Below are 25735 nucleotides of genomic sequence, written 5' to 3' on the forward strand. Positions count from 1 at the left end.
AATGTAAATTTCAAACACATCTTGAGTCTAGGGCCCGAAATTCTGTAAACGGGAAACGACCAAATTCCAGAAAAGTACTATGAATGTCCATCAGGTTGAATTAATTTCTAAGTCTGTAAATGTCTTGAATGAAGCATTGGGTCTGAAAATCAGTGTTCAAATATCTAATCAATTTGTGTATACAAAAATGGCAATATACATTCATAACAATTGAAAAAGCTAGCAAAAGACATACGTTTTTGTATATCAGTAAACGATTAAATTGAATACGATTGGCGGAAGAATATATAGGCAGTCGGTCCTCTTAAGATGGAAAAAAATACGACTGAAAAGGGGACTTAAGTATTGTGCTTTAGCCCTTTGGGATTGTGATGGAGTTATAAATTGTTAACATTTTATAAAAAGTGAGACGTAAGTGTGTTTGACAGGACAAGTAGAAGTCTCCATATTATGCAGTTCTTGAAAGTAATAGGATTCTAGCTGCTTTTATGTTTGTCTTCTGGCCTGTTGCTCTGTTAGTCAATGGGTTCTTTAAGAAACAGGAAATTTGTAACAAAAATGGACAGATAAAAGGAACAATAACAAAACATAACTGTGAAAAACATTCCAGTGTCCATATAATTCTAAAAATCAAAATCATTTACAATATTGTCAGTCAGGACTGGAATGTTATTTGCGTGATTTCGTCATGAAATCAAAGGAAAGAAAACTGCTGTGACAAATTCTGCAAATATTTTAAAAAGGACATATAATAATGTTTATATTTTGGTTTTCTTTCATTTACGTATTCCATTTTCTCGAAAACAATAAACAAAAAAATTAAAATGATCATAGTTTCAACCTGATTACCAGCCTACAATTAGTAAAAAACATGAACGTGTTTCATGATGTGAATAAATGTGATAAATAAATTTTCACTGCAAGGATCGTGGCGTTAACGTTACATTCGCGTTATTTGATGTTATTACCCGCTAACGAGACGTCGATGTGACATCTGCTGGACGCCGATGCTATGGTATTACACTTGCAGCATCTGGACAGTGCAAAAGGTATTTCTAATTAAAAGGAACTTTAACTTGCGCACGATTCTTAAAATGTTTTAGTTCAAATGTGTAAAAGATCAAATGTATTTTTCTAAATAGTTAACGTTATGAACATTATTACCCCTTCCCCCCCCCTCCCCCTTCATCACCTCCATCTACACTCTCACACAAAAATTATTCCGTGCCGATTATCGATATGATAAAAATCATGACATCTGTTTGTACAAAGCGTTGTGTAAGACCAGAAACAGCTCATTTCACAGAACTTTATCGCAATATGAGAAACATGTTAACAATTAGTTCACGAAGTGCCATAATTATGTATGCACATGTGCAGTTCCTATGAACCATACCATGAGCTTTTTGCTCACATAAAGCTACAGTTGTTTTTTAAAGGTCAGAACAAAATTATTATTCATCCTTATACCACAAATAACTCAACATTGCTATGTGTACAGATAGACATTTATTATGCGGTCCTACAGCACTTGTTTAGTAATAATACTTTTTATTTCTGTGGCTTTTGCGTAATTTCAAAATGCACACATTCATTATTACATCAAACACAACCGAAAAAGGTAAGACTATTAACAACAGTTAAAAAAGGGTCTCGTATGATGTATCTGCTGTAGTTATATTGTTCGTTGTTCTCGCAATGTGAGAGCCATTACCAATGTTAGTATAATTTTCGCAAATAACTTCAGGAAGCTGTATACTTGGTGGGACGTCCGCGTTTGCCGTACCATACAGGGTTAATGAGGTTCTTCCGATGTCTGTTTGGGCTATAAAATAAAATAATGTAAACAATAAAAACAATTGATTGTTCCAATATGTCGATAGTTATGTCAAAGGTTAGGCTAATGTTTACTCAGCTGCTTAAGCAATACGTAAGAATCTAAAGAAATATACATTGTATGTCGTAGATTTTTCAACAAGGCAATACGTACTTAAAAGTAATATTTTAGATGGAAGAGGACGCTGTATCGTTTTCGAATATAGTACATTCAAGTTAACTTTACAACTATATAGCATTTTCGGTTATTAATAAGATCAGTCATTCATTATTCTTGCGAAATATAAATTAAACTGTGCATGTAACTCTGCAAACTTAAATTTATACAATCACTTACACCTATCCTTAGACATTGGAATTAAAAATACAAACTTCAAGTAGGCACAGCCTATTTTAGATTATATGTGTAGCTAACTGCATCAAAGTACACAATATGATAAATTTGGAAAGAATGGAGGCAACTCCGCTAAAACTTCATTGTAGGCTAAGGTAACTATGTACACATTATCTCATACAAATCATGCATCGTTTACTTCTAGGCATGAAATAATCTTGCATAATTACAACAACGCTCAGCAGTTTGAAAAGAAAAGTATTTAAGGATCAAATCATTTAATGCCCTTGGGAGAGTGTGACAATTTTTTTTTTGGTAAAATTTGTAAACAAACAGACCTTTTTAAAGCTAAAACCCACAGGGTTTCACAAGGTAAAATATGTTGAGAAAGTTATTGCTGGAAAGAAAACAATCTCTGCTACCCATCTGATTATACATGCGTCAAAGTATGGACAAATACCTAAACATATTAGAAAATCAAAAAGAAGAATTTCAGGAGTGTTAGATGCACGGCTGTGTTTTCCTGTATAGCAGGTAACATTCCAAATTGGCAGGACTATGACTGATACTAGTAATAGTGTTCACTCAACAACTTCACTCTGTAAACAGATTGTTTCCCTTGTGTAAGGCGGGCCTCGGGTAAGTCTCTAATAATATCGCTTGTGTATTTGTTTGTTACTGCACGAGGTATGTGCTTTTTGATTGACATGTACTTCAGAATCATAAATGATCTCAATACCAGTATCATCGCAGGTTTAATTATTTATTTGGAGAAATTATAACACTAAAGGTTTTGTCATATGACACTTTATTATAAAATAACACTGTGAAAACCGTCCGCGCAACTAATCCTTGGTACCTAATTTAAGAATTACACCAAACTTCACAAAAGTGATCACTACCAAGTCTTGGTGTGCATATCCCAAGCATCTTTAAATTTAGTGATTTTCAGCAGAGTAGTGACCCTTTATTCGTCAATATGATGTTTTGGCCGCTTCTGTTATATAATAGTGCATATTTCCATTAAACCTTACAGAAGCCGATCAATGCCAAGTCTTAATATGCAAATGAGCGGTGGGTTATGTCCTTTTTTTGGTCTAATTTTATGATATTTTGACATCTATTTTGACATCTTCTTATTACAATAACGGGCTAATTTCCACCAAACCTTACAAGAGTTATTAGTGCTAAGCCTAGATATGGCATGTTCAGGTTCAGTGACATTTTCAGCAGGGTTATGGCCCTTTGTTTGTCATATTTTAACGTGTTTACACTACTTACTGTATAAAAACAGGCTGTATTTCCCAAAACCTCATTTATGATGATTTATGTGGGGCGTAATTGTACATATCATCTTCATGTTCTGATTAAATGATTTTCATAAAATAATCTGATATTTGTGCTACTACTCCATACCATTAGTTGGAATTCCACTAAACTAAAGGAGTTACCACTGTCAAGTCTAGTTGTGTAGATCGAAATGTTATGGTTTAGTTACTTTCCCTGGAGGTATGGTCCTTGATTTGTGGCATTTTACCATTTCTGATTGGCAAGTGTTGGGAGACATATGTATTTTCATGAAAACACTCTACAGTGTAATATTTTACCTTTACGAGGATGTTCGGAAAGTTCGGCGACATTCTTATTTTTCAATGTTTTTATACATTTCTTAAACATACATAGCTCCACATATCTTTTACACATTCTCAGAAGCAAATTTACAAAATCAAAAATAACACGCTAGTTATTATTACTATAGCAATGTTATGTATCTCTGAGCGGGGCAACTAAATGTGTGAATAATTGCAGAAAGTCGTACATTGACATTCAGTAAAAAAACATTAGTAACTCACCCCATGTTCTACACTAACTGGACTAGCCTTATCGTTTGTTCACATAAAAACCAACTGCTTCTGCATCCAGTTCTATAAATGCACATTGTGTATTTGATATTTATATGAAACAATTTATGAGCTAAAGTTATTCTTTTGTTGGATTTTAAAACAATCATTCTATGCGAAAAGGTCGTTAAAATGCAAGATTTTTAAATAGGATGTCATAACTGCCTATCATTGACCCTTCATCTGTTCCGTCAGACACAACCAAAGTAGAAAGCGTTACGCCAAATTGTAAATGGTTTGAACACCAAACAGTCGGATTATAACCTCTCAATAAAACGTTTCATAACTTGAAAAACATATATAGAAGTATGTTAATAATATTTCCATAAAATCAGGTTTCGATATACCTTCTCGCGGAAGGGTCTTTAAAATACTATTACGTTTCCACACTGGATAACCGGCTATCCTGACGCCAACTGGAAATGTAACCCAGCTGTATATCGGTAGGTAACATTTTTCATTTATTTCTATTAAAACGAAGCCAATTCTTGCAAATCAACTTGACAGTTTTGTCAAGGAATGACAATGGCTTGAATTTACAATTTCTGAGCCAAAAACGATCGTCGTGTTTTGAGATATACGCTAACAATTTCTTCAGTTTGGAAAATCGAGTAAAAAATCCAAAGTTTTGCGCAAATTGTTTTGTTTATGAACAACCTATGAAAACTTTTATCATCTGATTTAACAGATATGTCCTTTCGGAACACATGTATGAAGATTCCGTGTTCTACGTTATTCCTGAAAAAGTATATTAACCGTTAAATAGGCATGGTCGAGAAAAATAGACTGTCGAAAACGGCCGCTGTATTTGAAAAAGGCAGTCGTTGAAGTCAACTGTCGGCTGTCGAGAATACAGCTGTACAAAAGTAAAAAAAAAAAACTTGTCTTGTAGACATGTTATATGCCCGTAGTGTCTCTTCTTTATGTATATTTTGTATCTGTTTAGTCTGTCTGTGTTTTGTGATTTCTTTCGTCTTTCATTTGTGTAAAATGTGTATACTTGCAGTTAGTAAACAGTTTGTATATACTTATGTATGGTCCTTATTGCCATGTCGAGTAAGTCTGGTTGATTTCATTATCATTGTCCTTTTGGTTTAAGGTCTAAAAGTTGCTTTGTTCCTTTCATCCGTCCGTCCGCCCGCCCGCCCGCAGTGTCTTGTCCGGGCTCTGATTCTACATGCATGGACTGATTTTTAAGTATTGATTTTTAAACTTCAAACATGTGTTACCGATGGTACAAGTATTAGTGAGGCCCATTCATTAATGACCACCTCCAATGATAGTATAACAATACAAATCTTTAACACAGAGCTATAAATAAGTATTTTGTGTCCGACTGGCAATTCCTACATGCATAGGCAAAATTTCAAATATATTGTGTCGTATAGTAGAACTTTTATTTTCATGCGGTTTTGTTTGATAGCTGACTGTGTAAGATCGTAAACAAGCAAAGAAGAGTTTCGATCTACCTTGTTATATGTTGATTAAAGCCACATGTGGCTGCCATGTTAAGAAATAACTGATTTACAGTCATGTGAGATTTTGCAAAGTTCTACTTATTTAGATCTGAAACAATCGTTTTCAACCGTTTGCCTCTATACATCAACAACTTGCAGTTTTAGACCATGAATAAATTGGTAGTTGTTGAAAATGTATCTATGAATAAAACAAAATGGCAGATTTACATTAGGAGCCATTAAATAATTATGTGTGAGCAAATAAGATTATACATCTTTCAAGCACCGCACTAAGAACACTTTTCAAACAAGAACGGGTATTTGAGATTCATTAAAGATACTGAATTATTCAAACAAAATTCGAAGGACTGACGACCAGAAGCAATAATTTGTACCTGCAAAACCCGAGGTGAAATTACTTTCTGTAGTAGCCCGGATGCACCTGTAGTGGTTTTCCTTCACCATCAAAAGCTGGCAAAATGGCAATATGTATTATATTGCTTCGGTGTAACTGCAAAAATATATGGTTGGCTTTCGCATGGCGGAAAAATGGCAAGAACGCGTGAACTAGGTTAAAATTCAGCCCGGGTGTGAAGGAATATAGTCCTAAAGCCTCTTGGAATGAAAGTGCCATTTTTAAAAATATTTACGTTTCCGTCAAATCACTGCCAGTAATACTTTTTACATACAAAAGTATTCAAAATCATCGGAGTTAATGGATAGTCTATATATGTTAACATCCGAGTTCAACGACAGCAGTAGCGGCCGTCTTTTTTTTCGACCATGCCTATTTAACGGCTAATATTCTTTTTCAGGAATAACGTAGAACCTGGAAACTTTACACAGGTGTTCCGAAAGGACACATCTGTTAAACCAGATGATAAAAGTTTTCATAGGTTGTTCATAAACAAAATAATTTGCGCAAAACTTCGGATTTTTGCTCGATTTTTTCAAACTGAAGAAATTGTTAGCGAATATCTCAAAACGTAACGATCGTATTTGGCCCATAAATTGCAAATGTAAGCCATGGTCATTCCTTGACAAAACTGTCAAGTTGATTTGCAAGAACTAGCTTCGTTTTAATAGAAATAAATAAAAAACTTTACCTACCGATTTACAGCTTAGTTACATTTCCAGCGGGCGTCAGGATAGCCGGTTATCCAGTGTGAGTATCCGCTATACGAGGAAAAACGTATTTTATTACAATATATGAATAAATCTGTGGTAAGGGGTACAGACTTTGTTCCCATGGGAAACTGCATTCGCCTGACGTTTATGTTGCTCAATAATAAGCGAAGTTTTTAAGGCGATAATCATCGTTTTAGTTTTCACATGTCTTTCTTAATTCTCGCATCGGGAAATTAAAATTCCGCTTAAATAATGATACATAGTTGAGAGAATTAGTAAAACCTCGCATTGTCGCCCGGTGTTAGGGATTATTTCTTACTATAGCACTGTGGATGAAAATTTCTGTTACACCGTTAAAAAGGACAGGGACTGTCATTAGAAATCTGTTTCGGTGTACTGATACATAACACCCGGAAAGGATATCCAGAAATTTTATCCCAAGCGATAGTGCAACAATGCGCGGTTTTATTAATTCTCGCAACTATGTATCATTATTTAGGCGGAAATTCAATTTCCCGATACGAGCATTAAGAAAGGCTTGCGAAAATTAAGACGATAATTATCGTCTCAAAAAGCTCGCGAGGATTATTAACATAACATAACATAACATATACTTCATTTGGCATAAAATGACAAATACTCACTTATAGCCAATACAATGACAACAATCATGTAATGTAAGAACATATGACTCACAGCTTACTAAATGATAATGTTTTACAGAGAAAGTATTTACGTATTCACAGCTTACAAAGTGATAATGTTCTACGGAGAAAGTATTTACGTAAAATGATGTAAATGATGAGCTAAAAAGATGCTATTAATCTCTAATCATAAATGAAAACTTTCCCATCAACAAATTTCTTAGTCAACTTATCGTCAACATACAGTTTATTTCCAACATTACGGGTGCTCTTTCCAAATTTCTCTTCTTCCTTCGCAGACTCTGTAAGTGCTTGTCTCGCATCAAGATATTCTTGCGGCCTTTGGACCCCGATGCCCTTTCTTTGAGTAACTTCTTAACGTCCTCATCATAGGATTTCACTCGGATTTCCTCTCGGTCCGCCGACCGTTGAAAGTTTATGACAATCGGGCGTGGTTTTTTAGCACGATTACTGCCAAGTCGGTGAATTCTGTTGAATTCAATATCCGTTCGATCTATTTTCAAGGTATCCTTAAGTAGATCCATAAACAATTTCTCACAGTCATCAACTTCCGGGGTTTCCCCATGTTTTGGCGGTGTCGGTTCCTTTAACCAATAGAAAATAAGGTTGTCCTTTATAGTTCTATTTTCTAACTCTAAGAGTTCATCATTTTGCATTTCATCCCGCTGTTGATAGCCCTTAAGCGACTGTTTCATATCATCAAACTGTTTTTGCGCCTTCCTAATTCCTCTTTATATCGTTTGATATCCAATTTCTGGAGCTCGAACTCATCACTCACAAATGTAATCGATTTTTCCACGTTCAGTGTTTTAATTTCTAACTTTGTAAGTTTAGTTTCCATTTCCGAAATTTTCAAAGTAATAGTTTTCACAGACTGATCAATCTGATCTGTTTTCGGGAGTACAGTTTTAATTGTTTCAAATCCTCTATTATAGTGGTTGCCCACATATGAATAGGTTGTAGTGTCGTGGGAAACATACCAGGCCCCAATAGAGATGTTTGCATTCCGAACGGGTATTGACTATTCAAATTCATCACAGGTGTATTGCTACTCATCAAAACAGTTTGTACATAATCCTGCGCATTCGTCACGCCTAATGCCCCCGAGCTAAGTACAGGTGTGTAATGGACACCATTTCCCAATTCTGGTGACCCGCTAGCCTTCCATTTTTCAGCACGTTTCTGTTTTTTTTTACGTTGGGATTTTGACAAGTTTTGGTTATCAGACATGGAAGCAAACACTTATAATAATCCATCCAGAACAAAAAATTATGCATTCCCGTTCCTAAATGTCATCAAATCATTTGAGAGAGCTAAAAGTCCATGTCTTACTATTACATGACCACGTGACTATTTAATCTCGCATATATATATATATGTTTTTGTTTTTGGACAAGGCGACAATGCGATAATTATCGTGTTGGTGAGGCGAGAATTGAAGTGGCACGAACAGGATTCCGTACAAAGCTCTATTATAATCATTAACAATGCAACTAATGAAATAAAATTTGCCGAAAAGCGCTGGCGAGAATTGTAGAATTTACCCTGGTAAGAATGGTAGTACTGAAACTTAATATGGGATTTCAACAGAAATTTAAATTCTAAATTAGAAGTACTTAATGTCAAGAAAATTTAAGGCATCACGATGTTTAAATTATTAATTATGAATATGTTCAAATACAAGCTTTTCGTGACAGAAATATCAGAATAAATGATGTTTGCCGGTGTATAAGAAACGAACTGTAAAATAATCTTAACATGAACGGGATGCAAGGACACCCTTTTAAATGCATGAATTTTGATAGTTTTTAGCTCGACTATATGAAGTATAAGGAGAGCTATCCTACTCGCCCCAGCGTCGGCGTCGGCGTCGGCGTCTTTCCGCGTCCCCACCTTGGTTAAATTTTTTTTACACTTTCTCTCTTTACAACTTATCTCTGTAATTACTTGATGGATTTGTTTCAAACTTGAAATACTTATTCCTCATCATCATCCACATCATCTGACATAAGGGCCATAACTCTGGCACCAATATTCCATGAATTATCCCCCCTTTTCACTTAGGTTTTCAGGTTAAAGTTTTGATGCACTTTCACTCTATCTCTGTTATTACTGAATGGATTTGATTCAAGCTTAAAATAGTTGTTCAACATCATCATCCACATCATATGACACAAGGTGCATAACTCTGGCACAATTTTTTCATGAATTATTCCCCCTTTTGACTTAGAATTTCGGGTTAAAGTTTTGGTGCACTTTCACTCTACCTCTGTAATTACTGAATGGATTTGATTCAAACTTAAAATATTTGTTCAGCATCATCACCCACATCATATGACACAAGATGCATAACTCTGGCACAATTTTTCATGAATTATTCACCTTTTTACTTAGAATTTCAGGTTCAAGTTTTATGCACTTTCACTCTATCTCAGTTATTGAATGGATCTGATTCAAACTTGAACAATTGTTCAGCATCATTACCCTTATTATATGACACAAGGTGCATAACTCTGGGACCAATTTTTCATGAATTATTTCCCCTTTTTACTTAGAATTTTAGGTTAAAGTTTTGATGCACTTTCGCTCTGTCTCTGCTATTACTGAATGGATTTGATTCAAACTTAAAATAGTTGTTCAACATCATCACCCACACCATATGACGCAAGGTGCATAACTCTGGCACCAATTTTTCATTAATTATTCCCCTTTTTTACTTAGAATATTAGGTTAAAGTTTTGATGCACTTTCACTCTGTCTCTGTTATTACTGAATGGATTTGATTCAAACTTAAAATAGTTGTTCAACATCATCACCCACACCATATGACACAAGGTGCATAACTCTGGCACCAATTTTTCATTAATTATTCCCCCTTTTTACTTAGAATTTTAGATAAAAGTTTTGATGCAATTTGATTCAAACTTAAAATAGTTGCTCAACATCATCACCCACACCATATGACACAAGGTGCATAACTCTGGCACCAATATTTAATGAATTATGCCCCTTTTTGCTTAGGATATACTTATATAGTGTTTTGATACATTTTATCTCTACTTCTCTTATTACTTTACGTTGATATTTTTGACACAGGCTCAGGCTATTGTGCAATATCTTCATCCACAATTGGAGTCATTAAACACTCCAGTGAGAGCTCTAGTTTCCTCAGATGTGCCCAGTTTCACTATCCAGCATCGAAATAGTCGAGCGCGCTGTCTCCTGTGACAGCTCTTGTTATCTACCTATCTGGAAGTATCATATCTTGTGCCAAAACTTCAGATAAAGCAGCTTCTCTGTTCTATATTCAAACATAAAGTGTGTACTTACATGAATGATTATTTGTGACATACAGTCGCCAGGTACCAAACGCTATCTCATCCCAGAAGTGTACAGATGTCAGTTTCAATTTCCTTACGCTCGGACCCTGCACCAAAACAGAAATATTTTAACAGACTTCAAAACACAGTTCTAGCATGTTTTTCAGTTCAACAAAGAAGGTATCAAACAATGTTCTCTATGTGATACACTACAACTCCGATACGTGAACCTGTAAGTATTATGCCATTAATTGTGACGTCAAAGTTCCGCATGGCATGCGGTTCATTCCTACACGGATGAATGCATTATCAGCACGATTGTCATCAAAATAATTATTAGACACATCTGAATAAAAACAACCAAGGCCTTCATGTGGCATATTTCTGCTTTACCGTGGCTCATCGTACAATACCCGAACAAATGGCAAAAAGTTCTGAACAAAAACAAATGTTCATTCTTTACATCAGTTTAAATCATCTTTATTGACGTGAATTAAGTTGGACGAACTCCATAAACTATTCCCCAAGGTTAGGGTATTATGTTTATTTAAAGGGCCAGTAATGAAGAAAAGTGGTCTAATAAAAAACATGCATTTTAGGTAAAACTTATATCCATTAATATTGATCAAATGTGCAAGTCTGAAAGAATCTTTAATACAGTGAGTAAGGAGTTAGTCAGAGAGACCCTGTATCTATGAACCCATTTTAAAGACAGTGTTAAAACTCGGTATCTCGATTTCTAAGAATCTGAACCAGAAACTAGAATAGCTATATAAAGTGCTGAGCCAACAGGAATACAAATAATTAATATTTTGGGAAAAAAGTTATAATTCTGATACAAAAAGCTGGAAAAAAAACCTGTCGGATCCCTTTCGTGCAACTAAATGTCGCAGTTAATAATTTCTACCAAAAATCCTTCAGTTACTGTAAAAGCATATATTTTCGCTGTGTCAAAATTTTGCGAATTTGAAATTTTTAGTATGTTGGCAAAATTGAAAAAATTGTATCATACTTGAATTTCAGTCATACTGAATATTTACGCGAGGATTGATTTTTTCGAGATGGAGGGCTTCGCAAATATACCGAAAATTAAACCATCACGAAAATTCTGCTTTTACAGTAGTATCTATGAAAAGTTAGACCAATAATCAATATTCATTTTCTTATTTTTCTAAAAACGGGCGGACGAACTGAAGTCTATTGTTACTATTGTTATATAAATCCCTGCATTCCTAATGAGTTATAAGAAAATAAAATACCTGGTTATGTTTCAAGTCCAGCAAAACTGATGTCGTTCCTTGCGGTGACTTTAAGGCGATATATGTATGCTCTGGAACACCTCCTTTATTCATTTCCAAAACAACATGCTCTATACTCGCCAAGCAATTGTGCCTGCTAAACATATCACAAGTATAACACACATCATAAGTCTGAGTTTCAGATGATCTGAAATATAATAATCTCCACTCTAATCCAATAAAGAATATCGTGCCTTACATGAAAATCATACTCTTAAATTTTGTCTTAAAATAACTGCCTTTAACAGGTTGCTGTTTAAATTATTAACAATATATGAACGATGCTCAAAAAGGGAAAATTAACAGCTTTTCTGAGTTAGGACAGTAGGATAATTAAATGTTCTGTGAGGAAGTATATACATATTTTCCTCTTGAATGATCAATAAAGTTTCTACCTTTTTCTGAAAGAATCGAGTGTCTTGGAAAAAAGCTCAGGAACCGGACTGTGTCTTTCAGCTAACATAACGATTCTGTCTGCGTTCAGAAGTCCAAATCCGAACATCTTGTGAACTGTGAAATCGAAACTTACAGATAAACATCTTTGTGAAATACATCTTCATGACGAGTGTTATACCAAAAAAACACACAAAAATAACTATTGACCTGTACATAACTGTTCATTTATACATATATAATTTGTTTATCAATTGGTTAAGGTCAAAGGCTTCGAATGACTTGCCCCTAACCGCTTTGGGCTCAAAACCTCGCTGATGTAGAATTCATAATGCATAAAATACATAAAGTAAAACCTCTTTACAGCGAAGATGGACAAAATAATATGTGAACTAAAAGGTGCATTGCCTTTGAACGATGATTGGCAGAACACAACTGGAGAGATTTAAACAGTTTATGAAACACAATCCATCACTCTTAGTCCCAGAACACAAAGCATTTAGAAACATATACTAAATTAAAACGCGTAATAAAACCTACAGTGTCTGCCAGCTCCGTTGGGTGTGAATGAAATCGACTCTTCGAGGCTTTTGTACTCTGATGCTTGCACGATAAGATGTTGCACATCACGAAACGAAATATTTGGGCTGAAATCATTGCATATAATTAAACATTGAAATACGATCTGATCTACCTTTTGGTTGAAATAAATATAGACTAGAATTTTATTCAATGTTCTTTGTTGTGACGTGAAAATCCGTCTAGAAACAGTTCAAGCAAGGTAATAATTTAAGGATAGTAACACCAGTTTACACTTAACCTAGAAATGCTGGAAACTATGAAACCTCAATGTCAATTGTACACAACAAATAACAAAAACGTGTGCATTGCTTTCGGTGCGTTTATGACTGCAACAATTTCGAAAACCCCTTTTTTTTAAAGGTCTGATAAGCATCTGTAAAACTAGAATTCACAATTTTACAGTTTTATATTTTATCGGTCTATCCGAAAGTGTTTTAAGATATTGTGGCGAAAACGTACAAGAATAATGATACGTTTTCAAGCAAGTTTACGTTTTTTTATGGATAAAACGCCTTACTGGCATAATAACGATAATGATGTTGAAATTACAATTAACCCAAACTGATTCATTTTCAAATTAAATCGTAAATATATATAAGAACAGTAATAGACTTATCTTGAGGACAGTATTTTGGACCAGTCATGCATTATTATCATGATTGGAATGCCCGTCAATAAAACTACATACTGACCTCTAAGAGTCTCTCCTTTTGTGAGTAATGTACATATCTATGTACATATCTAGTTAACATTTAAGTATTACCTATTCAAAAATCATGCCATATGATAACTTATCATCTACTTTTGATGAAATTGATAGCATAACTTAGTTTACAAACTGCTATTTGTACCCATTTACTTAAAGACTAAATCTACTTTTCATAGATTAAGACTTACTTTGCCTGAATGGCAAGTCCAATTATTGCTGATATTTGAGTTGTCGCGGCTGACACACCTTTGAAACCAGTAATGCATTTATTCTTCAGTGTTGTTGTCACCTGTGTTAAAATATAGGTACACACTTAAAGGATAACTAAATGGTTGAAAAGCTGACTAAAAGTAAAAATAATCAGGAGAAAAAATGACCACTTCTTTTGATCGCAGTAAGCTGTCTGCCTACTCGTACAGATAGAAATTCTAGCATAAAACTGCTGTTATTTTCATTTTCAGGGGTGTTTTAACACGAAAGAAAACATGTGTTTACAAAGAGATTCTAGCGCTCACGTGCTGTTATAACACCTTTTTATATATGCGCGTTCCTTTGCAAAGCGTAAACGTATTACAGTCCCAAAAAGGATAATTCAAAAGGAAATGACGTCAACGTGAAAAAAACGCCCTACTTTATCGCGCATTTCATGGAAATTTAATGACGTTGAGGGACAATATGTTCATTGCCTTGGTTTTTACGCATTTTATGCTAGAGTAGCGTTAGCACATGTTCATTTCGTGCTTTAACATCTTCAGAATCCCTCGAGAATCGTTGGTACCCTCGTCCTACCAGGCTCGGGTACCAACCTATTCCTCGGTATACTGCAGATGTTATAACTCGAAAAGACATGCGTTTTCCCTACATTTTTGCATAAAAAGCTACCTTTTTTTCACTAGATCCGCCCATGTATTAACGGGAGAAAAATCGTTGGCAAACAAGGTAATTTACATGCTGTTAATACATGATTTTTATTTTTGAAATGCTTTGCCAGGGATGTAAATATGTATTTCTGCGCAGACTGATATTTGGCATCTGAGTCTTGTGTCTTCCATAATAACCTTTCGTGTAGCATTTAAGATAAATGTAATCCGTAGTGTGTTTTGCTGTATCAGTTTCTTACCCCACACGTCCTGCCCACAACAATATACGCACTCGCTTCCCTTAGAGTTTACTCCCTTTACAAAGCGTCGGTTCAGTTGTTGTAAAATAAACGTGAATGAATAAGTATCGCGCGTAACTTTTGCCATTATTCGTTTTTAAAATCATACTAAGTTTCAGTCGGTATGTTTTTACCTGATTTTTCGCAGAATTCATATAATAAACCTTGAAAGCTCATCACTACCTTCGTACTCATCTGTACTCTAAATGTGTTCATACTCAAAATAATTCGTATGTAAAGTTATTATTCTTAAAGTTGTGTTCCTGTTTATCAATTTTTTAAGTAATATGCAAAACTATGGGTAATGTCATATTTGTAACAACGAGAAATAAAAAAAATGCTCAAAAACCTTTTGATGCTTTTGGTAGAATTGTTGATATGTGGGCCCCGGTTATGAATATTTAGAACACGTTTACCGTTTCCAAAAACAACAGAATGGTAAGTAAAAATGTACTGGAATCGTTAAGTCATTACAATAATATGAAAACAATACATTTAGTCGTCGTGTCATGATTTTTATGCAAGAATAGCGGCACTACACGTTTCTCTTGTGTATTGACGTCGGCAGAAGCCCTTGGGATATGTTTGTGACCTCGACTTTCGGTCTCGGTCACAAACATTCCCGCGGTCTTCTGTAGACGTTAATACACGAAAAACGTGTATTATCCCTATATTCTAGCATAAAACTGTCGTTATTGTCACTTTATGGGGGTGTTTTAACAAGAGAGAACAGTGAGATTCTCGCGCTCACGTGCTGTTAAAACACCTTTTTGTATTTGCATGTTTCGTGGAAAGCGTAAACGTATTACGGCCCCAAAACGGAAAATTCAAATGGTAATGACGTGAACGTGAAAAAAAAACAACGTAGACATTCCCGCGCATTTCATGGAAATTTAATGACGTTGAAGAACACTATATTCATTTATTTGGTTTTTACGCGTGTTATGCTAGAATGGTGTTAGCGCATGTTCTTTTCGTGTTATAACATCTTCAGAATCCCTCGGGAGTTGTTGCCCTACCGGGCTCGGGCACCGACCAATCCCTCGGGATTCTGCAGATGTTACAACACGAAAAACATGCGCTATCCCTACATTAGAGAAATTAGATGTGTTAAAATAAAACCTTACGCCATATATTTGACTGCAGTTCTGTTCGTTAAATGATATGTATATAAGCTACTTCGAGGGTTCAACGCAATAAGGGCGTATCTACATATAATAATCATATGTAGATACGCCCTTATTGCGTTGAACCCTCGACTTATGCTGAGAATAGTAGGTGTGGGTAATAAAGATGTACACGCGTAAACTGATGTGGGGATGGACAGTGGATTAGCAACAAAATGAGGGATCTTCTCAAAGATTTTTAATGCAATTTCGGACACATGTTTTCTGATAACTGATGAAGTGGCCTGGTTTTCTAATATCGAAGACCCAGTTTCAAACTTCCGGTTTTAGATTTCATAAAAACACATCTTGACCATTTTACATATCAACAAGAGCTGTCACTGTTAGTGACAAATGCCCCCGAAGCGTGCCCAGGGATGCAAGAATAGTTTAGGTATGAATCAATTTGTGAATAGACAAAAACAATAAAAATGTTCTCCAAAGGTTACAATGACCTTGGAGCTAGGTCTCAAGGTCTTGCGCATGACACATCAACCCATTACAGGGAACGTTTGTGCCAAGTAATTTTAAAATCCCTAAAAGAATGGCTGAGTTATTGACCGGACAGGATACAGACCCTGTTTACCTTTGATTTCTAAGTGTGACCTTGACCTTAAAGCTAGGGGTCAGGGTCTTGCGCATGATACATCATCTCAATATAGGAAACATTTATGCCAAGTAATTTTAAAATATCTTCGCCGATGGCAGAATTATGGACTGGACAAGAAACATACCATGTTAACCTTTAACCTCTAAGTGTGACTTTGACAGCTAGGGCTCTGGATCATGCGCACGGCACGCCGTCTCATTATGGGGAAAATTTATGTCAAGTAATTTTAAAATCCCTTGACGAATGGCAGAGTTATGAACTGGACACCAAACAGACCCTGTTAACATTTGACTTCTAAGTGTGACATTGACCTTTGACCTAGGGGTCTGGGTCTTGCGCATGACACGCCGTCTTATTACGGTGAACATTTATGCCAAGTTATTTCAAAGTCCCTTTATGGATGGTAAAGTTACAGCCCGGACAACAATTTACACGGACATAGGGACGCACGCATGCACTGACACACGGACGGACATTGCGATTTATTATGTCCACCTTCGGGGGGCATAAAATGTGACCAAGGCTATATTATTTACAATGTAACCTAGTGGCCTCATTTTTGACGCCAAATGATACAGTATTGATTCATATATTGATACTTCATTGAAGAAGACAGTCTGATCAAGTGTCATTAAGAATGAGCAAAACTTTTGAACTCTACAGTGTTAACAAACCAAATGATGATGACAACAGACGGTGCACGATCAGATGGACATAGACCTAAAACATTCAAAGAAATGAGAACATGGCCTAATCTAAAGCCAGAATTTCGACACTGGGTGATCATCTGTGTTAAAAGAACAGGCCACTGCGTTAGTTCACAATATACATACATGAATTATGCAAAATAAGCAAAATAATTGTCTGGATATCTAAGTTCACACAACTTGGCCTTTAAATTGTTAAACGGTTTAGTAGTTATATGTCAAAATTCAAACATACGTTATGGCCTTGCAAGTTCTCTATATAAGATTACCTTATTCCGAACCTATCAAAATACTGGTAACATGAATAGGCCCGCTATTAATTTTGAATCGCTTATTTTAACTAGGCCTCTTTATTTCATGAAAATAAAGAACATTAGAAAATTTAGTTGAAATTGTGGATGTTCAATATGCTTACAGTACTTTAATTGTATGACTTTGGAAGCTACATGGAGCAAACATTCCAACAGATCCAGTATGGTTTAGTGTTGTTTAATTCTCAATATACTCCATACTACAGGAGGCAGCATCTCACTTACAAAAACATTTGAAACATATTTTAAGAAGTTTTCCGTCGCAAAGCGGAACTCATAAAGGGTACGTAAAAATAAATTCCTTCTTTCTCATATATTTCAGAACCATTTAATGAATAACATTGTGAGAAATGACTGCTCTATTAATTATCTACAACAATCAGTTAGTCTTTAGTCTGCCGTCGTAGATGCACTTTACCATAGAAACGTATAGAGTAACAATATTTTTTTTTGTTTTTAAGGATATGTCAATTTGACAGAAAAATATTACCATAGAATATGCCGTTAAATTTTGCCCATCTCCTAATCCAGACGTGAGAACACTTGCATCTATATCATAAGAGTACGTGGAAATTGTTCCATGTCTTCCCATACTGTTAACAGTAATAGTGTGGATACTGTTCGCTAGTCCATTTCCAGGTGGGCCTGAGGGTACCACATGTATAGTACCCAAACCATGCCGGCCCTGAAAAAAAAACTTGTTAATTTTTTGCATTTCTTTTTAATGCTTTGATTCGATGAGGTAAACTATACTAAACAAAACTTCTAAAAAGACTGTGTTAATATTCAAACTTTTAGTATTTACAACAAAATCTATTGACGGTTCATTGTGTAATTCTGAGCTACCACTTTCATATTTCCGGTCATCATTTGTAAGACCTTAATTTAATCAGGTAGCCAGAATTAGAAATCAGTGAAGTACATAGTTGTGTGTCTGACCTACCGGATACTCATGACGTAGAGAAAAGTCGAGAAGAAAAATTAGTATATTTATTAGATATCAATAGGATCCTCTACTTCTGATTCATGAGAGTACGTTGCGAAAAAATTAGTATACGCACGGAATAAAAAGTTTACTGCTGTCTGTAACAACTCTAAAATTAGTATAACCCATATCATACAAACAAATGACTAACATTCTCCGCACTGTCTACAATTGCATCTCTAGTAGCTAGATCTAGTTTGTCGAAGGGTTTAGTAGGAGCCCAGGCATTTGCATATATATCTATATCATCTGACGCATGCACAGACACTTGGGGCTCGGACCTCCACACACCCCATTCTCCTCCGCCCCTGGTTAAGTTTAGCCAATATATTTTAGCATTTCACCATGTATTAAGCATATATGACGATCATAAAACGCATTTTGTAACATTTCAGCGTGTTTTTAAAAAATATATTTTTACCATCAATGCTCTCAATACTACAAGATATGAAACATCGCACGAACAATGGGAACACTTGCTTGCGCTGGACCCTCGCTTTGTGTAGCGCAGTCATAAACCGGGAACCAAAATTGTTACTCTTACGGCTATGTTAAACCAGATCATCATTTCTTTATGTAAACAAACCTCGTGTAACACGTGCTGAAGCGATAATCCGGTATAATGCAGTCGAAACGGTATCAATTTTGGTACCCGGCAACGATATGCGCAGTTCAAAGCAGGGATCTATTCGCAAGGAAGTGTTCCATAGAATTTAGATAGATTGATTTAACTCATTTCTTGATTTCTCGTTGGAATACAAATGACAGTTGTCGGGACCGGTGTCATTTGACAGAATGGTAACAGATCTGACGATTGATACCAGTGATTCATTGGTAGGGGTTCATTTAAACGTTTAACTGGCTATTGTTTCCCTAGTGGTCGTGCGATGTTTCATATCTTGTAATTTTGAGAGCATTGATGGTAAAAATGCATTTTTTAAAAACACGCTGAATTGTTACAAAATGCGTTTTATGATCGTCGTCTATGCTCAATACATGTTAAAATATATTGGCTAAACTTGATGATCGTCATCTATGCTCAATACATGCTAAAATATATTGGCTAAACTTAACCAGGGGCGGAGGAGAATGGGGTGTGTGGAGGTCCGAGCCCCAAGTGTCTGTGGACGCATGTACAAGTGCCCGCGATATTATATCTGACGCCGTCCAATGACTTGGCTCTAATATTGGGATTTGGTCGTTGAACAATTTCACCTGATAAATCTTTAACACTGCAAAAATGGGTACTGAAAGCAATGAAACTTATTCCTCATTTGACGTAAAAGAAGATTTGAGAATGACTTCTGGACTGCCTTTAAAGTAAAGCTATATTCACACACACACACACACTAGTTTCAATACAAAGGCATATATTATTTTCAGGCTTCAATCTATTAAAACGGTTCAGAAACATAAACGTCAATCCACATTAAAAGATACTTCATAAATCATACTTTCTATTCGTTTCATGCTAGATCAAGTTTAAACTTATATTGGTATTTTAACTATGATCTTGCTTCGAGATGAAAAAAATCAATATAGCATAGATGCTTGATTCTACTTTCTGCTCATAACGATTGCATTTTTGACAACTGTTAATTGTTTTTGTTTCCTCCATGTATAATATTTATCACTATGACATGTATTCATATAAAACAATATTAAACACCAACCAACTATTAGTCGGAAACTGAAAGAATGACACTCAAAAATTTTGTACACTTTCATTAGTCTGCGTGTTCGTAACGTGAATATTTAATACGTCATTACCTACAACTTTTGATTTATACGATATGCCAGAACTACATAAGCCGTTTCCTTTTTTAGCTGCAACGATACTTGCAACTCTGTTCCCATGACCGAAATGTAAAGATGCATTCATTTTAGCTCGCCTTGGTCAAAGATAAGGCGAATGGTATTGTTCTGTTATCTATCCATCCATTTGTACATATGCAGTTGCTTAAAACATCTTCTCTTAAACTACTGTGCAAATTAGAGTCAAACTTTAAAATATGGTCATCATTTTTCACCTAAGTAGGTACAATAATGAAGATATTTACATAATTATGATTGCTATGGCAACCACAAAGATTTTTTCATAATTTGGTTTGATTTGATAGAAAATCAAGACAGCTTAATTTACAGAAACACCTGGTTTCCAGGGGTATTGACGGTCACCGAACTATATACCGCTGCAAAATATTAGAAACGATAATAGGTCAGGGTAGATCTCTCGGAAGCACAGAGCACTAAACACACAGCCTCAGAGCCATGCGTTTGCAAAGCAGGCCCACAACAAAAAGAAGTTGTAACGGAAAAATATTACAGACGGGTTGCTTCAAAAATCTAACAAGTACATAATCATAAATTTATGCCAAACATAGGTAGAGGGAGAGGAGGTGGCAAGGAGTAGAAAGGAGGAAAGGGGTAAAGGTTGACTGGAAAAGTAGAACAAGGATGAATACACAAAGGGAATGCTACGTTCCTTAATCACAGATACACTACAACGTAAACAACAATAGCGCAGACATTCATGCACCAAAGACAACCACACAACCACACCCAACTAACTAACAGAAAAATAGACAAATAAGATACAAGAACACTGTAGGCATGGCACCGTTTTAGGCACACACGCACAAAAACGCACACCTATAAGCAGGAAAAAACAATAGTGTACCGCCTTAGTATTCCAGATTCGGCAGCCAAAATAAAGAGGTGGGTGGGGGCACGGAAACTAACTCATAATAAAGGGGGAGATGATGCCAAAAAGAACGGGTAAGAGGGGATGCCAAAAAAACAACAAAAAACGGGGAAGCGCAAATGTAAGGGGAAACAAGTCTGCATTTCTCTTTGCAAAAATAACCGTGATATGAGAATAACCAATACCTTTGAAGTTAAATAAATATGCCAAATAATTATTTTTCAAACATGTGGCTTCTTGATGTCGAAATATTTAGATGGAAGATTAGAATATTCTCCTCTTCAAAAATAGCTTAATTACACATGCTTCCAGATTTTTTCTATGTGATTTCAAGAAGCTATAGTGTGCATTTTTTCAGTTATATAGGCACTAACAATAACAATTATTTAGTAAGATAATATTGTCGATATAAACAAAAAGCTTTTCGTTCAAAATAAGATAAATAGTCTGCTTACTCAGTAAGAGCTGGGTGATGTTTTTTTCCTGAAGATTGTGGAAGAATTCCGGAGTAACATCTGTCGTTCCTTTTACGAAGTTATAACTTAACTCAGTGTTCTATAACCAGAAAGGAGATATTACATGTACATAACATTTAAACGTGTTTTAAAGTGTTTATTCCATGTTCACTGCCGTTTGAATACATCTGTGGATGTCTCTAAATTGCTTTTTGTACTTTTAGCATGTGTAAATATTCAGTTCTGCTCAACCCGGGGCTAGAGGGCGTGGACGGTAGCATGCATTTCCACTACCGTCCATGAACAGGCTCAATCAAACCGAGCCTGCAACATTTTCGTTTTTGTTCTGCTGAGCGAACTGTGAAGTTTCCACTTTTCTCTATATTTTTTTGTAGAATAAAGCTATATAGAATCACATTGTTTAAGGAAGGCAAATTATCAACAAAAAAAAAAAAAAAAAAAAAAAGAATATTTGACAAATTATGTGTGGTTACAGTATATACATAACTTACAATATTGTCCTTTAAATCGAGAAGATCTGTATTAACTCCAACATCTGTTACGGCAATAGTGACTCCTTCTCCATTGTAGCCACGTGACCATGCTTTTGGAATGCCCATTCCATAGTAATTTCCATTTTCCAAATTGTGCTAGAAAAAAAACGAATAAATTTCAAAATTAATTATTAAAACGCAACCAAACACCAACAGTTATTATCTATCCTTCCCAAAATTAATGTAAAACGGGAGGAACCGAAGGTCTTCACTGACCGTAAAAATGTGGAAAGATACTATTTCAACTTTTGATCTACAGTTGTGTCTGAATGGCATTAAACAACACAAAAATAAAAAGCTATAGAAATGGTTTGATGCCATTTATGAGGCATTAAACTTAAATTGCCAACGTTTTCTTTAATGTTTTAGGTATTTGCAGGGGTGTTTACTGATTTATTTTTGACTGTTTTATCATTGTTTGTTGTTTTCTTTTTAGCTGTTTTATGTAAAACAGTGGCAACTTATATATTCCTATTTTTAAACAAAACTTACAGAGTTGTTCCTGTCTCTAGCGAAGTTGTGTGTATTTTTTACTTTCATTGTTGCTTCCGGTTTAAGCGTATCCTCATAGACTCTTACTTTTTCAACTGCAATTATCTTAAAAATCAAACGATTATCATAAGAATTGTATGCTGTTTTGTGTCCGTTTATACATTATTTCCTTATATATGCACTTTAAAGTAACTTGATACAAAAAGTGCTTTGCTATCCATGAATATCAGGAATAAAAAACAGAATATAAAAAATTTCAGCATATCGGTTTTTAACATGTAAATAGAACGGAAAGAAGACGCTGCCACGTTAAATTGTAATACGCCTTCCATTAAAAATACAGTTCCTGATTTTAATTTATAATTTCATATTATATGATGCTGTCGAGCTAATTCTGATCTTTAGCTTTGAAAACAAACAGTTTTAGCTATGCTTTAATGTTCAGTGTCCAATGTTGAAAGATTTTTCGATTTACGACGTTTTTAATTAATCAAACGTAGATTGCGCGTGCAATTTCACTACTTGACCATAGTGTTAATCTGAGCATGTATTAGACAAGAGCGTATGTTTGTCGTTATTCATCGAAATATGCAATGCTTATAACAATCATGAGACACAAGGAGTAGTAGTGAAGTAAAAATTAAAGTATAAACTGTTGCTGTAAGTGGACTGGACAATTTTGCACATGTCAAACCATATACTGCTCTTAATCAATGACGTAATTGATATTTTGGACCAATTTTATTAAAAATTATCATCCATGATAGCAACTAATAGTGTTATTCAAAATAGTTAAACACTTGAGGGACTAAATAATGTTCCATACTGATACCCTTTCCTAATTTGCTATTAGTAAACAATGTATGGTCACTATTATGATGCTTAATTGCTTATATTTGCAACTTTTCTGTTTAAACTATATAGTTAACTGTTAAAGGGAAGAATATTGCAAGTTAGTGGTAAATAAACTTGGAACTTGATTGACAACAAAATGATACAAAGGTCGTCTAACACGAAAAAAAAAAACTGAAGCTGTTGCAGGCTAGGTTTGATTGAGCCTATTATGGACGGCAGTGGAAATGCATGCTATCAGGCATTACTGTCAATAAAATATCTTTTAAAACAATCCAGGATATATATCAAATAGAAAAATACACGTTCCAAAAGTACAGTTTCCTACACTCTGTATCAGCATATGTATGGGTATGAACATGAGTTATATATAAACAAAATACAAAGACATCGTAGATCATTTAAAGAACGAGGACGAACAGACAAATAAAGGGACATAAAGGAACAACACTTTAAACGGACAGTGGCAAAAGCACAATTAGGGACTTAAACCAGTGACCCTATCATGTTTCAAGTTTTCAAGACAGTGTACATAAAAGATTACAACCGTTGGATAAATAACAGAAACATTGGATATGACGTAGATGTCTATATTCTGCATATGTTATATACATGTAGGACTCAAACAACGTATGTTAAAACAAACAAAGCAGGCGCTATTCTTTCAACATAATTGGTTATTGTATGCAATGTTAATAAGCTGCCAGTGATGCGATTCATGTTAGTAATTAAGAAATCGTTATTCATCATCACGAAAAATTATACCTTAGTGCGCTAAAGTTTTTTCACATCAGATATTGTGTGGCGTTTTCGTGAACCGACGTACTCAAAAATGTAAGTTGAAGGTGTAATCTGAAAGAAGTACAATTATAAATACACTATATCAAGTACGAGTTTATTACAGTGACGAAGGTATTATTTATAAACGGAGGTGTGCAGATACTGTTACAATATGTCCTCCCAAATAACATAATGACAAAACACACAGTTTGCGATACTAAATCTCTTACATGTTGAAAACTTTAAGTTGATTCAAATTAATCGTTACTTTATGTCCCCTATCTGATACTTGTTCTTGTTATCAATATTGTTTTGTTTAATATAATTCATATAAAGATAATATCCTACAAACATAAGATTTACCTGATGACGCAGTATAAAGTCATGATCTAATAATCTCCTGAATAACATAAATTTATTTTCTTGTCCAACTTTAAACACATATTGAGAATTCCGTGAGGTAATAATATTTTCTTTTGTCAAATTGACTGTATTGATAAAAATGAGTACACCTAAAACGAATTTTGTCGCGTTGAAAACATATTTTAAAAGCATATCCATTCTTGTCGCCCAACACGACATAAGCGAAAGTAAACGAGTGTAGGAAACCCAGTAAATAATATAAATAGCATACACGACATGACATTAAGGTTTAGGAGTATATCACCAAAACACAGAGATATTTTATAAACGAACAACATCGTTACCAATATTTTACCTGACCATTACATGTTCTGCCGTACTCTCCCGTACTGAAAATATTCTGAAAAAGTTGTCCCCCTTTGAAAATGAATGCCATTTGTAAAGAAATAAAAATAAACAATCGCCGAAAACTGTGTTCCACCTAGTTATGTGAAAATATTCTGAAAAAGTTGTCCCCCTTTGAAAATGAATGCCATTTGTAAAGAAATAAAAATAAACAATTGCTGAAAACTGTGTTCCACCTAGTTATGTGAAATTTCAACACTCGCACGCTATTACAAATGCATCAAAACAAACATGTGTAACAGTTCCTTGAAAATGGTGAGTTTTTAAAAGCGCTTGACTGTCTGGAAGTGGGGCCTGTTTAAACAGTTCTTTTTTCAGAATTCAATGCTTGTATTAGTATACTGACACTTGTTTTGTAGAGTAATATAAGTAATATACACGCTATCATGACAAAAACAACAAAACAAGTGTCAGTATACTAATATAAACATTGAATTCCGAAAAAAAGACCGCCTAAATGGGACCCACTTCCGGGCAGTCAAACGCCTTCAAACACTCACCATTTTCAAAGGACTGTTACACATTTTAGTTTTGATTCATTTGCAATTGCATGCGAGTGTTGAAATTTC

General features: G+C 35.0%; 1 protein-coding gene across 1 annotated transcript; it reads right to left on the reverse strand.

The window, feature by feature from the left end:
* Positions 1-1175: 1175 nt before the first annotated feature.
* On the reverse strand, positions 1176-25093 carry LOC128548703 (proprotein convertase subtilisin/kexin type 4-like). Its single transcript, XM_053524071.1, has 13 exons — positions 24762-25093; positions 22767-22871; positions 22233-22370; positions 21721-21820; positions 19688-19793; positions 18713-18812; positions 18067-18261; positions 13812-13912; positions 12873-12979; positions 12335-12449; positions 11901-12087; positions 10652-10748; positions 1176-1825 (listed from the first exon to the last, which is right to left on the reverse strand). The coding sequence occupies exons 1-13, from the start codon at positions 24978-24980 to the stop codon at positions 1641-1643; spliced, it is 1755 nt and encodes a 584-aa protein (XP_053380046.1). The 5' UTR covers positions 24981-25093; the 3' UTR covers positions 1176-1640.
* Between the last annotated feature and the right edge of the window lie 642 nt (positions 25094-25735).

This window comes from Mercenaria mercenaria, chromosome 15 (assembly GCF_021730395.1).
Source record: "Mercenaria mercenaria strain notata chromosome 15, MADL_Memer_1, whole genome shotgun sequence".
Classification (NCBI taxonomy): domain Eukaryota; kingdom Metazoa; phylum Mollusca; class Bivalvia; order Venerida; family Veneridae; genus Mercenaria; species Mercenaria mercenaria.